Raw genomic sequence first — 16,992 nt, forward strand, 5'->3', positions numbered from 1 at the left:
ACTATTAACTAAAGTCATATTTTTATTAACTATTTTTCTTGTACCGTGTATAGTAGTAATTTCAACGTATCTAGCTATAGTAACCATAACTGAAATCGTACGAAACCGTAGAGTTGTCTATGCGAGCCCACCAGTACAATAAAAATACCTCATGCATGAAATACAATCTGATATATTCCACATATGGAAATCTAATACAGATATTATAGAAGTAGAAATATTTAAATTTATCAAAATCGCAATTATAATTTACTTTTTCATACGAATGTGTTTAAATCTAATAGAAAACTTTCTATATCCATGAAAATTGATCCTATCCCTGATATTGAAGAATCCATCTACTACACCCTACACTCACAAAAATTCTAATTACAAATAGGATTTCCAGAAGACTCTCAATTATACGGTAACGTCATAATATACCAATTAAATCTCAGACTAGACTATAACGAAATTTGGATATCAAACCTAGGAGCGCAAACACATACACCAGGACAAGAATTAACACCACTCATTATTTTGCAACCACCATTCATTAACATCCCATCCCACGGACCTGGCTCAGGAGCATAACAAATAGCCCGCAAAAATTGCGTCATCAGGCAATAATCAAAGTAACAATCACCCAGAAAGACCACACCATAACGAAGTCACAGATCCAACAAAAATTCCAACTTCACCAGAAATAGATGATACACTAAATCCAGATAACGAAAACCCGTATACTTTACGACGGGAACGACCGGAAAGAAGAGAACTTTTAAGAGCACGACGTCGATCGTCATTATCATTACCTACACAAGACTCAACATTAGTATCATATGGCTCAACAGACATAGAATCTAATATAATAAGACCTTTAGAAACAGGACACTCAGAACCACCAAGTAGAACAGGAATACCTACATTACACAATTTTAGTCTCAGTTCACCAAGTGAACACTCAAGTGTTAATACAGATCATACACCAACACCATCCGAACTAAGAGCAAATCCTTTCTTACCACCAACATTTTCACAAAGACAAGACTTTAATTTTGTTCAAGAACACTTCCGAGTACAACCATTACAGTCACCTAATAGCTCACTTTGGTCAGCAACCTCACCACAATCCACAAGTACAAATACAACACCATTGAGAAAAAATCAAACATCATCATCAAATACATCAGTAAGCGTACCAAGAGTTGAAATCCCGAACACCTTGCAACCTCCGAGAAATACAGCATTATCCCCATCATCATTCATACCCGACATTAGATTACCATCAACGCATCCAGGACGAATTTGATCTACCCCCATACTTAATTGTAACCCCCCAACTCAAAGTAGAACAAATGATCACACATATCTCTTCCCATTAGATCACAAAACTTAGAATCCACCCCCGCCGTTATACGGACCTACCAACCTTGGTGATACACTTACTAATTGGTCAAGAAATAGAATAACAAATACTTTAAATCTCACACATCGCCAACGCAACGCAGAACTTAACGTTCTCGCAACACCATCTCTCGAACTTAAATTTAACCCAACAATAAAATATAACACTATTTTTAATCATCCATTTCACGCTACAACACCATCTATAGTAACAGCCACAATCCCAGCACCTTCCATCTGCATTGAATTTATATACAAATTCGATAGATATACAAAACAAACTTTAGGGTTTGCAACATTTTACAATCCACACACCGGTCTATCATACACATGCGCTTCAACTGAAAGGTACTATTCTCATACTATTATTAATAATAACATACATATACATGAAAGTAGAAACAAAAATACAAATGGAACAAAGACTAAAAAATGAAGCTAGACAACGCATTAAAGACAGTATCAACGAAAAAATGGAAATACAAATCCAACACTTTAAAAATAAAAACAAAACAAGAAATTGCAATACCATTAATAATTACCATACATTTAATCCAAAAAAATATGATAACCTTCAACACTATGTATTTCAACACAATCATACCAACACTTATCCAAAATACCTCAACATTACTAAAGTAGAAGAATCAAATAACACTAAAAACTATTCAGACTACGAAGCTATGTGGGAAATAGCCATCGACAAATGGACACGAAATTGGAATTTCTATAGAGAACGATTAACAGATAGTATACTGAAAAAGTTCAATATGAACAATAAAAGACAAAAAAGACAAACACAAATAGACTTTGTAGAATTAACTGGACAGAATATTAACGGCTCCGCAACCGGACCACAAGATATATTCATAGAACACTATGATTGTGATGCAGAAGAAATCACAAATGTCAAATACTACGATGTAAACAAAATTAGTACATGTAAATTCAAACCATTAGATCTCGATATGACAAAAACAGAAGTACAATTATTATCAAAAGCACAAGCAGTAGAAATAAAAGCATACGCAGTTGCAGGATCAATTAAAGAACGCGTAGAATGGTGTTCACAAAACACCGACTACATTAGAGCAAACAGACCAAGTTATTACGTATCAGATGCACAAAGAACAAAAATATTAGATGCGGACGAAGTTCGAAACGAACTCGCTAGAATAAACCTACTCAAAAACACAAGATATAAACCAACAAGATATAATATATCATTCAACTATATCGCAAATCCACCACTTCAGAAAAACATTGAAGAAATGCAAGGTCGAATACAATTCGATATGAATACCCCATTAGTACCGCCATACGGACGAATAGTTTATGACTACACAAAACCCATGTGGATACCAAACGCAATTAAAAATGCACAATCCAATTGCATGAAAGGACCACGAAAACAAAACTGAATAGATATATTAGATTGGACACTAGAAATTCGTGAAGTATCACTAATACTAAACCTTGATAACGAAGAAATATCATATATGGGAACAAAACTACCCTGCGATCTCCGTAAAGGAGAATGCCTCCCAACACCATTAACAAAAGCAACAATAGTATGGGAACCACAAACCCATTGTCAACTATTTGAGCTAAATAGATTTGATGCATTCATGGTAAAATACCAAGATAGATATTGGATAGAAGCAAACTCTGAATGGACAACAGTCCAACAACATGACATAACACAAAAAATAAAATTAAACAAAACAGACACAATCGCAACTAGATTCGAAGTATTCCCACTCGTCGAACGCGAGTGCGGCTCACCCCAACCATTACACAAAACAGAATATGATGATATATACATCATCTACGAATACGGATTCGATATGCATACCGGACAAAAAGTAACAAGAAAGAAAGATAAATTTGACGACGAAAAATTTATCCGAATAAAACCAGAACAAATAATATCAGAACGTACACGATATGAAGACGAAGATAACAAACAATACTACTATGGTTTTGTACACGAAAACACACATTTGAACATGAAAATGGATCTTTACATGAGTAACATTTACTCACGAATAAGTCTACAAGCTATAGAATTCTATTCACAAATTTGCGAACAAACTTGAAACCTTAGACAATTAACATTAACACAAGTACAAAAGAATACTCCACTATTAGGATATATCCTCACTGGAGACCGATCAATATTTGTTAAACAAGAAGGAGTAAATGTGATGAAAATGTACAAATGCGCGAAAAAATCATCACCCCTATACGTACCGCAAACACGCGAATGTTATGACAAAATACCAATTCTATACAAAAACAGAGTACAATACGTACACCAACTAACACGACAAACATACTTATGGGCGAAGAAAGTCCCATGTTCACATAGTAACTTTGACCAGTTAATATTAATTGACACTGAAGGAACAGCAAGATACAGAGTCACACCATACCCTGTAAAGGTTGAGACAATACTAAACACTATTTCACCTGAAGAAATAGTACTAGACAACATGTTTAGTGAGGCAAGTTTGATAGAAAGTGGTATATACAGTAGAGAACAATTAATTCAAGAACGAAAAAGAGATCTACTACACGAATACATGCGAGACCGCGAAAAACCATTACAGGAAGCTACATCAGCAAACGCACAAAAATTGCTAGAACTTGAACAACTCGGATTACTCCAAACATACAAAAATTATGAACAATCACTAAAATGGTTAAAAGATCTAAATACTAATGGATATAACCTCCAAATCGACCAAACTAGTGTAAACTGGAAAGAAATTTTTGAAGGAGCATGGCTCAAAGAACAAATATTATCAATCTTTGGTTGGCCATGGTACATCTTAGAAAAAATGGCAATCATATACGCCATGATTAGCATGATACTATTTTTAACAAATCTTATAATAAAATTCCACAACGCTTTTGCAATTCATAAAGCAATTGGCAAACAAGCTAGTATTACAAAAATACTTTTAACAGGAATATTTGTTATCTTCTCACAGACACTAACACAACTAATAGCACAGATTCAAGAAGAAGAAACTAGTCACGATAGTGACGAAAACTATTCACATTATACCAAACATAATAAACCACGGAAGAACATTTTTCACCGACACTCTTCAGATATAACACATATAACAGATCATAACGACAACGATAAACCATCACAAGTTTATATTGACACTAATTATAAACACTATAAAACAACTATTCGCAGAACAGATAAGGGACTACAGATACGAACAATCGATTCACCACCGAAGAAACAAAAACCACCATTGCCAGAACGAAAATACAAACAAGAACCATTAAAAATTGAACCATTAGAAACAATGAATGAAAACAAACTACCCATACTACCACCACAACTAATCACTCCACCACCTGCATATCAATGCTTAGGAAATAATGTACCTTTTAATACACCTCAAACAACATCACTTACTACACCACATATCACACCCATCCCTAGTGCGCCTAACATACAACAACAATCATCAACATTTCAGGGAAGTTCATATGAACCTCCTTTAAGTATTAGTAAAACAACACCATGTGAAATCCCGCAACCATCATCTACATCAACAAACCAACAAAACCTCATACCATCAGTAAAAGTAATAGAAATACAAAACCCCCCACCTGTAGATTTCAATCAGTTGAAACTAGCAGCTAATAAAATGCATAACCGCAGCCATAGCTTAGACATTCTGAAAAATGATGACCAACCACATACGAATGAAGTCACATATTTTGACACTCATTCGGCAGATACATATGAAGTATAAATCTGCACTCAACCACGAACAACTAACATATTTTATATTATTTCAAAGACATTTTTTATTTACTAGACATTCTCTTACTTATCCAAAGTTAAAAACTATCCACTAACTACACATATTTTTTTTATTTTATTACATTTATACTTAACACATCTAGTATATTCGACAGATACCTGTAAAAATACATGTAAACCCCTTACTACCTGCAATATAAACATACATAACAAGTAACACAAGTACTAACCAATATATCCCTGTACGAATATGAATGAACATTGTCTTCAAAAAACATAATACCGACAAATGAATAATAATAACTATGTAACAGATAACAGATAATAACAAAGATACCACTGATAACAAGTGTGTTTGTAACAAACTGAATGAACAAAGTTTCATGTATATACCTGTAACAATCAATTGTAACTAATACAAAGTTAAGAATATGTAACAAATTGAATTACCTTTCAGCAAACAAGAAACGAAATGGCACACAAAATGGACTATGAGCCCGAGAATCCATACCAAGCAGATTCGCCCCTCAGCTACGACGTTGAGGAGAGAGAGCTCAGTTCAGGATCAGGACGTTCAAGTCCAGGAACAATTCGAGATAACGCCTCTGATTGTAGCACGCAAACAGACGACCGTTTCGACAACCCATACGACAGGATAACAACTATGAGAGTCGAAGTGGAATGCGCCACTTCCGATCAACACGCACAAACAGCGTTGAAACAACCAGCACCCAAAGAGATTGCACAGGTTATAAAAGAACAAGTTACTAGGAAAAAACAAACAGAAAACAAACGTAATCAAGATTCCTTTTCTAATAGAACAAATACTAACGTAACAGAACAAGGAACCAGTACTAACATACATAGTTACCAGAATAACAGACCACGTTACGATAGCACGCCAAATACAGTATAACACTCGCCACGACTACCTAACTATCCACCACCAGTACGACCACCTCCACCTAACGATAACGAACACGAATTACCGCAATATCACGTTCGACAACGTATATCACATAGATATCCATCACATATAAGACCGAACAATTTACGCCTCCCGTACGCCGTAACGCCCCGAAGCAACAGTAGGAAATCATTTTCCCACCAATCTACTAACGAACAATCTCCTACAGCAACAGTAATGGAAAAAATATGGTTTCAGGACAAAGATCCCCGAACATTGAATAACCCACATAACAGCAACTATAACCCATTGTTAAATTATCGTAATTGGTTTGAAATGCCATTCGATTCACGGGACTGTAACTTTGTAATGGCACCGTTACACAAACTAAAAGACCGTGTCTCTGAATTTTTTCCACCATTACCTTCTGAGAACGCGAATACAGTTAAACGTAGTACCAAAAATATGGGACGCGATAAATACCATCAAACAGCGTTTCCAATTTTAAAACAATTTTACAGTCTCACAGAACGTTTTTTATACGACTACGACTATAAATTTAAAATACCTATAACATGTAAATTTGATAATCTCGTAGCAAAGGCATCACAAGACCTTTCCGCTTACAGCGTTTTTGACCACCAGATTTTTCAACTTAGCTTCGACTTCCTACATCCGACACCAAAGGATGTCCAGAACAATAATTATAGAGTACATGAAACGAAGCTAGTTCACAACTTAATATACTATGCGTTTTGCGCGACAAGAAAAAGAACACTACAAAGAGTTATATACACATAAACGATCAACTAACTTTACCCTATTTTCTTAATTACGGATACAGACTCAAATGGGAATACACAATTGGAACTTGGAACACTCCGTAACTTCGATCCTGTAAAGAATTACAATATCTTCCAACCTAAGGAAGCGCCCGAACGACCGCTCATTGTACCTATAGAAGCCTTAGAACCGTGTGAAGAATATCACACTTACCATTTGGAAGGCAGCGTAACAAACAGAGCTGTCCTGAACAGAATACAATTTAACAATGAACGCAAGACTTCAGATATCGAGAAAGAAATACGAAACTCGGTAAAAGCATCAATAACAGAAGTGTCACTAGATGAAATAACTGATCTCGTGGCATATTTTCTTTCAAAGGATGATCACTTCATCAAAGAATATCAACAATATAGGGATCGAACAAATCACCCTAAACAAACAGAGAGACTCTAACAAAGACTGCTCTGTAACAATCTTCAAGGTAGTAACAAATTTCGTAATATTCAGAACAATTTCATTGTAACATTGTCATAAATACTTATTGCTATACATCTAACTATAGATGTTCCTCTGCAAATTTCACGTGCAATAAATATTTTGTAAATGCTAGTAACAAAACCCATTTTGTAAACAATCCTCAAATGTGATTGAACCCCATTTGTACTCGTTTGACACTTAATGTGTAATAAAATCTAAAAAACAAAAAAAAAATTTTTTACTTTATCTTTCACCCCCTATTCTTAGTTACTTGTATACATATATATATGCAAAGTTTTCCATAGTTGGATATATGCAATTTTGTAAATAAAAAGAAAACAAAAACAGAACAAGGTATTAGTAATAAGTGGAATGAGTAACACAGTGTATAATAACACACTATAATAATGTGTACTCACACACATGCACAATTCAATACTAACATAGATTACATGCTAACTCACCAACTAACAACATGAGTCACAACATGACAATTCTGTTACAATAATTACTTGATTTAACATGCAATACATGTAGAACCTTCCAACACAGAACATAACATATATTATACAAAGTATTTAACAAATAGTTACCAATACTTTCCTGACGAATATAACAAATGGTAAAACAGACAAAATATTGAAACTGTTCACAATTCAAAATTTTCATATTTCAAAATGATACTTTAAGACATACTATGCAATCACATGTAATACACCAGTAACAACTAACATCTATGTTTGTAACAAATACTCTGAATTCTTTTCCTTCAAAAAGGAAAGGCATTATTTGGAAGACTGTATCGTATCCGGCGAAACTTTTACACAATGATGAAAAAACCGTTAATGGGAATCAGCAAATGGGACATTATTGCGTATATCCATTATAAAGAAAATAAGCGAGATCTGTAACCTTCAAAAAATTTACAGATACGACAAACGCGAAAACTAACATTGAACAATAGTTACTCCAAAACAGTAGAAGTATGACAAAACAATTCGTTAGAACTAATAGCATCAGAATAACTCCTGATTTCAGGAGACATCAAGAGTAATAATACATGTTCATCTTCAGTAACATAATATAAATGGCCAAAAAAGTCACATGTCACTAACCATTTCCATGATTGTAAACAGAAACTTCGATTACCAAATAAACTCACTACCCTAGATTCCTTCGTCGAATTACATGATTACAATCTCGAAAAACTCTTCCAACCGGAAGGGATACTACGTATTATACGTATTAACACAGAACACTTATTAAACAATTTAACAACTAACAAAATTAACCAGTTAAGTCAGGTAAGTCAGCGGACATCAGGAGCGCTACAACACAATGACACTGGAGCTGCCCAAAAGGATCTTCACCCACTGGACGTGGTACTGGAATAGATACTTTTGTGGTTGTTGATGTTCGTTCTTTGCTTTGTGCACTACCTATGTCTGGGACTTTACCCTTTGACGAAACCGATCACCAAGCAACACACTCAAAAAAGAAAGAAAAAACCTTCAGAGAGATATAAAGAGAAATTGACTCATAGTACAGAAGACTTTCAAAAAACTCTAAAACCCGGAAAGATGGAGTCAGTGTTGACTTCCAACAAAAGGATTTAGAGACTTTACTTATGTTAATAAATATAAACTAAAATACTCAACCCTGATTGGTTAAAATTATGGAAATACCTTTCCTTGTTATGTTTAACTGTTTACCCGTTGGTAACACAACACGCTACCCCTTTAGTCGGTACCAGTCATACCTGATATAGTAATAAAGTATATTTCTCTCTCTCTACTCCGCTCTTGTTTTAGTATTGAGATATACGTTAGACTTTAGCATTTCGGCCGGTGCACTGTCTGCTGAAGCTCAGATAGAAGAGTAACAGACTAGAGATCTAGAACTTTAGTTAGTCAGGTAAGCCTTAAGATTAGACTATATTCTTGAGACACCATAAGACAGAAGTAGAGTAACCTCTCAAGGTAACCCTACCTCAGCACACGTCTTACTGGGGACATGATGTCCGCTTGGGTGGACGAGGTATGAATTATATGCGTCTTTGACCGAGAGTTATCTCTGATCTTTTCAAATTCGTTGTGCTCTAAGGCTCGTTTAACGTGGGATTGGTTCAACGGCTCGTTTTGGGCCAGGGTTGCTGGTTTGGCATTGGTCAGCTTTGGTTTGACAGTTTTTCGAACTTTAGAAAGCTTCGTCACCTTTTTAGTGGACGCTTTCTTCTGCTTTGCAGCGGAGCTTTTCCTAGTGCCATGTTTCTTACGTGATTGTATTTTGATTGGCGGATTGTCTTGGAAGCGCGCAACTTGGGTTGGTCCCTGCGATTGGGCTTGGCTGGACTGGGGACAGAGGGACGTTGCTAGGTCCGAAGTTGGGGTCGATGAGGCAGATGGGCCAATGAGTTGAGCGACTGTTTTGGATTGGGATGCTTTTGCCTTTTTCTCATCAAAACAGTTTGATTTTTTCTCTATCTAGGTTATATTCCCCTACCGTTTTATATGCAATGAAATTAATGAGACGTAATTTAGGGGGACATGTTTGTCCTCGGGTTGATGTTTGTTTCAAAATTGCGGAATCTTTTTGCCTTACTACCGTGTTTTTTTTCTATTTTCTGTTTCTAAAGTTACCGTGAGCGGTGAAAAGTTGTTATCAAAACATCTTAATTTGGGTGGGGGTTATCGTTCGAAAGTGCTATTAAAAAATGTTGTTTGTTATTTTGATTTAGATTAAATAAATTAATTTCCTTTGATTGCGAGTGTTTTGCATGATTGTATTTTGTGTTGTGAGGCTCTTGTCGAAAGTCACTTCCGTTCGTTTTCGACAAAAAGAAGTCATGTCAGTGACATCCTCGGCCCCAACTGTGGGATCACGAACTGTTGCTGTACTGTATAATATCGGTGTAAAATCAGCAAGATAAGACAAGATAAGATAATCGATCGCAAATATAATAATTGGAAAAGGAAGTTTGGGAGGAACCAAAGTTATGGGCGACTGAAAGGGGGACAAACTAAATTGAGCAAAAGAATATCCCAAAAAAAGTTTGACACGCAAAAGGACTGCAAATATGGTAACAATGCTTGACTAATGATCGCAAAAATTAGACATTTGATGTGAAACTTTGCAATAATGTAACTTGTTGCATCAACTTTTGGAGACGACTTGACTTTCAATTCTATACCTTTTCCTATTGAAAACTAAAGTATTTATCTGCTCGTGAGAACGAGAACACAGAATAATTCGTTTGTTTATTAAGACTTTGCTTAGCTTGATGACTGGTCTTACTTTCTCACCATGTGGAGTTCTCAGTTTCACGGAGCGCACTACACCATCTGAACCGGGGTAAATTTCTATAACTTTTGCAAGAGGCCAGAGACCTCGTGGCGTGAAGTCTTCAAGTAGCCAAACCAAATCATTTACCTTGAGGTGTTCAGAAGTTTTGTTCCACTTCGACCTTGTCAGTTGATTAGGGATGTATTCGCGAAGAAATCTATTCCAAAAGTGCGAGGCTAGTTCTTGAGCAGATTTCCATGACCTGGACACGGTGACTTTTTGCGATTCCAAGAGACCAGGAGGGTAGTTAAGTGACACTCTTCCGAGTAAAAAGTGGTTAGGCGTGAGAGGCAGAGGATCGTTAATTTCACTCGGGACATTAGTTAGAGGTCTAGAATTCATATTGGATTCAATCTCACATACCAGTGTCCACAAAATATCATCTGAAAGGGTTTTTGACCCAATTACTTTGTACAGAGGTAACTTGAAGAACTAGGCGTTCCCAACTTCCACCGAAGTGTGGAGCCGCAGGAGGGTTAAACACTATAGCAGGCCGAAATTGGAGGGTTAAACACCCACTCAATTTCGACCTGCATCAGATGCAAGTGACTTGCAAAGTCTTGGGAATTTCTAAGGCTTGCAATACTGGATTGCAAAGAGTTATTTGATCCAACAAAAGATTTTCCACAATCGGAAAAGAACTTTTTTGGTTTTCCTCTACGGCTTATAAAGCGACGGATGCAATTGATTGTTGAATCTGTTGTCAAGTCGACGGCAACTTCTAGATGGACAGCGCGTACTACTAAGCACGTGAAGAGGAGCATGTATCTAGTCCTGTTTCTTCCATGTTCTTTAACTGGAAAGGGTCCTACGAAGTCTAAGCCTGTGGTTTGGAAAACGTGATGATTTCCTCTTGGTAGTCTGAACTCTGGGAGGTCAGCCATTTGGGGGGCAGCTACTTCTTGGATCATACGTCTGCATGGAATACATTGTCTAACTGTTTGTTTGACTACCGCCCTGCACCTAAGAATCCAATAGAGTTCCATTAATAAACTTCTAGTTTTTTCTGTGCCACAATGCATGTTTGTTTGGTGAAAAGGTTTTATCAGTAGTCTAACACTCTGATTATTTCCATCTAGGATCAACGGGAAGCGCGCAGTTTCTAGTCTCAATGCTTTAGACAATCGTCCTCGAGCACGCAAGTGCTGGTTATGATCGACTTATGGTGATAAAGAGACAATTCTACTGGTAGATGGTACTGCAATACCTTTTCTTAAGTTCGAAAATTCCAATTTAAAATCTTGATTTTGGGCACTTTTTATCAAGTAATTGTAAGCTTTTGTATAATGTGCTAGTAACAACTTGGATTCCTTTTTCCGGCATTTATCTGCAAACAAAAAGCAAAGCGCTGCAACTCTAAGTAAACGATTCCAGTTGCTGAAACGCGATATGTCAATTTGGCATTTCAGTTCTTTTCTTGGATCTGCCATTATAACTTTAACATGTTGAGCAGAGAGTAAATCTTGTTTCGGCCACGTGTTTTTATTTTGACACAAGAAGGATTTACCTAATAGACAACGTGAGTTGACATTCATTTGGTGAACGTTGTAGCCTCGGGTACCATCGTCAGCGGGATTTCTGGTAGACGAAATGTAGAACCAATCTTGGGCGCAGGAAACGTCTAAAATTTTGGCTAGTCTGTTAGCAATGAAGATCCGATGGCCAATCTCAGGAGTCCGTAGCCAATACAAAACGGTCGTGCTATCAGACCAAAAAGTTGTCTATGGATTTCAATATCCATCTCATCTCTGACAAATTGCGCTAGTTGAGCACCATATACCGCAGCCTGTAGTTCCAAATTAGGAATCGTCATCCGTTTTTTTGGCGCAACTCTAGCTTTACCGATCACAAATGCGACTGAGACGGGTTCGTCAATGTGTTCAATTCTTAGATAACTGACTGCTGATAATGCTAACTCGGGTGCATCTGTGAACGTGTGTAGTTCAAGCGATGAAATCGGTATCTCGTTTAACAGTTTGCGAGGAAGATGTACTTTTTTCAGATTCTCGAAATCAGAATTCTCATCAAGTTGTAATGGCTTTTCCCATTTTGGACCGTGGTTCCATGCTGCTTGGAGAACTTTGCGGAATCTTATTGTAAAGGGGGCGATAATTCCTAAGGAATCAAAGATGGAAGCAACAAAACGAAGTAGTTTACGCTGACTCGTTTTTTCATCAAGTTTGATCTTATGGAACAATTTTTGCTCTATAACAAATGTATCGGCTTCTGGAAACCAGGGCAAACCAAGAACCTTTTGACTTTGTGGTGCGGATGTTTCTTGATTAAGTCGGATATCCGGATTCAGCAGGCCAGGAACTTTTTGACTATTTGAATTCCACTTTGTCAGATTGAAGCCACCAGTAGCAAGAACCTTGCGAGTCTCATGGACAATGCTTGAAGCTTCATTTGGACTTGATACGGCTACATACAAATCATCCATGTAAATGTTCCGCTCTTTGACCTTTTGAACACTTGGATATGTTTGTGCATTGTCCTGAGCAGATCTTCTGAGCGCGTAGGAAGCTATGCAGGGTGAATCTGTTGCACCAAATATATGACTGGTGTATTCATAGGTTTCTATGCGTCCATTGTTCTTCCAGAGGAAGCGTAAGTAGGGTCGGTCTTTAGGGTCAACTTTAACCTGCATGAACATTTGCTCTATGTCTGCGCACAGCGCAATTCGATTCTCACGAAACCTCATAACGACACCAGTTAAATTGCTGAGCAGATCTGGCCCTTTCAGTAAATTCGAGTTGAGGGACTGACCCTGGAAAATGCTGGAGGCATTTGCAACTCCACGAACCTTACCAGGTTTATTTTCATTGGTCACTGGGTGATGAGGCAAAAAGGAGACATTATCTGTTAGAGATTCGGAATCATGAACTTTAACAACGTATCTTTTTTCCAAGTCTGCGTCCAGAGTAGCCTGGTACTTTTCCTTTAGTATCGGATTTTTTGAAAGCTTTTGATCTAATTGGTCAAGTTGTTTTAATGCTAACCATCTGTTTTTCGGAAGAAATGCACCTTGCTTCCAGAGGAGTTCTATTTGATAATGACCGTCAACAATTTTGGTCGTGGACTCTAAAATTTCAATCGCTCTTTTATCGTTTTCCGACAAAGCTTTTCGGGGCGATGCAATGCCCAAATTTTCCACTTTCATCCAATCTTGGACTAATTTGAAAAGAGAGTCATCCAATTAGGGCAGTTTTGCACCTGAGTATACCGTACTTGTGTAGACTCATTGAGAACTAAGTTCGTTTTACCGGCGCACGTCCAGCCTAATGGAGTTTCAACTCCCCATGGGGCATTTTTTGGACCTTTATAATTTGTTTATAGTGAATCAAGTCTAAGTTGTCAATGCCTATGATAATTGAGACATTGTTCCGTTCAGATTAAGGAAAATTTATATGGCTGAGATGAACATAATTTTTGCACAAAGCGTTTAGTTGAGCTACATTCACTGCAGACATGTTCAAATCCGGTACTGCCATAACATCATTAAGTCTGACAGGCTCGATAGAGCTATCTATTGGCTTTATGTCAAAGCAAACTTTAGAGCAATCAATTTCCTTAGTCGTGTGATAACCGCTCATAGGCATTTTACCTGTCTTTTCGAGGTTAAGACCAAGTTCTTTTGCTGTTGATTTCAGAAGTAGACTTTGGCAGGTACTGTTGTCTAGGTATGCGTATGTTTTCACAGACTGGTTTCCATTTATCAGTTGAACTGCCACAAAAGCTACCTGGCCTGTGCCAACAAATTGCACTGGTTTAACGTTTGAGTTGCTTTTGTTCATAAAACTATCGTGCAGAAGTGTGTTATGTCTTTTGCCGCAGCCTTTTGAGCGGCAGACATTTTTCGAATTGCATTGATCTACATGATGATGTCCAAAACAATTGAAACAAAGCTTTTGTTTCATTACATGATCTTTCCGTTTCAGGGGACTCAGTGCTTGGAAATGTATACATTTGTAGAGGTATTGGCAATTGTCATTGTTCGGACAACTAACGCTTTCTTTCGTCTTAGACTGAATTTGCCCTTGTTCCCTGTTACTCATACCCTTTACCCTCATACTCCCTTTACTAGAATGTATCTAGTCCTGATTCTTCCATGTTCTTTAACTGGAAAGGGTCCTACGAAGTCTAAGCCTGTGGTTTGGAAAACGTGATGATTTTCTCTTGGTAGTCTGAACTCTGCGAGGTCAGCCATTTGGGGGGCAGCTACTTCTTGGATCATACGTCTGCATGGAATACATTGTCTAACTGTTTGTTTGACTACCGCCCTGCACCTAAGAATCCAATAGAGTTCCATTAATAAACTTCTAGTTTTTTCTGTGCCACAATGCATGTTTGTTTGGTGATAATGTTTTATCAGTAGTCTAACACTCTGATTATTTCCATCTAGGATCAACGGGAAGCGCGCAGTTTCTAGTCTCAATGCTTTAGACAATCGTCCTCGAGCACGCAAGTGCTGGTTATGATCGACGTATGGTGATAAAGAGACAATTCTACTGGTAGATGGTACTGCAATACCATTTCTTAAGTTCGAAATTTCCGATTTAAAATCTTGATTTTGGGCACTTTTTATCAAGTAATTGTAAGCTTTTGTATAATGTGCTATTAACAACTTGGATTCCTTTTTCCGGCATTTATCTTCAAACAAAAAGCAAAGCGCTGCAACTCTAAGTAAACGATTCCAGTTGCTGAAACGCGATATGTCAATTTGGCATTTCAGTTCTTTTCTTGGATCTGCCATTATAACTTTAACATGTTGAGCAGAGAGTAAATCTTGTTTCGGCCACGTGTTTTTATTTTGACACAAGAAGGATTTACCTAATAGACAACGTGAGTTGACATTCATTTGGTGAACGTTGTAGCCTCGGGTACCATCGTCAGTGGGATTTCTGGTAGACAAAATGTAGAACCAATCTTGGGCGGAGGAAACGTCTAAAATTTTGGCTAGTCTGTTAGCAATGAAGATCCGATGGCGAATCTCAGGATTCCGTAGCCAATACAAAACGGTCGTGCTATCAGACCAAAAAACTTGTCTATGGATTTCAATATCCATCTCATCTCTGACAAATTGCGCTAGTTGAGCACCATATACCGCAGCCTATTGTTCCAAATTAGGAATCGTCATCCGTTTTTTTGGCGCAACTCTTGCTTTACCGATCACAAATGCGACTGAGACGGATTCGTCAATGTGTTCAATTCGTAGATAACTGACTGCTGATAATTCTAACTCGGGTGCATCTGTGAACGTGTGCAGTTCAATCGATGAAATAGGTATCTCGTTTAACAGTTTGCGAGGAAGATGTACATCCTTGAAAGACAAAAGTTCTTTTTTCAGATTCCCGAAATCAGAATTCTCATCAAGTTGTAATGGCTTGTCCCATTTTGGAAGTAGTTTACGCTGACTCGTTTTTTCATCAAGTTTGATCTTATGGAACAATTTTTGCTCTATAACCAATGTATCGGCTTCTGGAAACCAGGGCAAACCAAGAACCTTTTGACTTTGTGGTGCGGATGTTTCTTGATTAAGTCGGATATCCGGATTGAGCAGGTCAGGAACTTGTTGACTATTTGAATTCCACTTTGTCAGATTGAAGCCACAAGTAGCAAGAACATTGCGAGTCTCATGGACAATGTTTGAAGCTTCATTTGGACTTGATACGGCAACATACAAATCATTCATGTAAATGTTCCGCTCTATGATCTTTTGAACACTTGGATATGTTTTTGCATTGTCCTGAGCAGATCTTCTGAGCGCGTAGGAAGCTATGCAGGGTGAATCTGTTGCACCAAATATATGACTGGTGTATTCATAGGTCTCTATGCGTTCATTGTTCTTCCAGAGGAAGCGTAAGTAGGGTCGGTCTATAGGGTCAACTTTCACCTGCATGAACATTTGTTCTATGTCTGCGCACAGCGCAATTCGATTCTCACGAAACCTCATAATGACACCAGTTAAATTGCTGAGCAGATCTGGCCCTTTCAGTAAATTCGAGTTGAGGGACTGACCCTGGAAAATGCTGGAGGCATTTGCAACTCCACGAACCTTACCAGGTTTATTTTCATTGGTCACTGGGTGATGAGGCAAAAAGGAGACATTATCTGTTAGAGATTCGGAATCATGAACTTTAACAACGTATCGTTTTCCAAGTCTGCGTCCAGAGTAGCCTGGTACTTTTCCTTTAGTATCGGATTTTTTGAAAGCTTTTGATCTAATTGGTCAAGTTGTTTTAATGCTAACCATCTGTTGTTCGGAAGAAATGCACCTTGCTTCCAGAGGAGTTCTATT

At 37.5% G+C, this 16,992-nt stretch overlaps 1 protein-coding gene across 1 annotated transcript; it reads right to left on the reverse strand.

Moving 5' to 3' along the window:
• Nucleotides 1–12,327: 12,327 nt before the first annotated feature.
• On the reverse strand, nucleotides 12,328–13,854 carry LOC142337944 (uncharacterized). Its single transcript, XM_075387576.1, has one exon. The coding sequence runs from the start codon at nucleotides 13,852–13,854 to the stop codon at nucleotides 12,328–12,330; it is 1,527 nt and encodes a 508-aa protein (XP_075243691.1).
• Between the last annotated feature and the right edge of the window lie 3,138 nt (nucleotides 13,855–16,992).

This window comes from Convolutriloba macropyga, chromosome 4 (genome assembly GCF_964194025.1).
Source record: "Convolutriloba macropyga chromosome 4, txConMacr16.3, whole genome shotgun sequence".
NCBI lineage: Eukaryota > Metazoa > Xenacoelomorpha > Acoela > Convolutidae > Convolutriloba > Convolutriloba macropyga.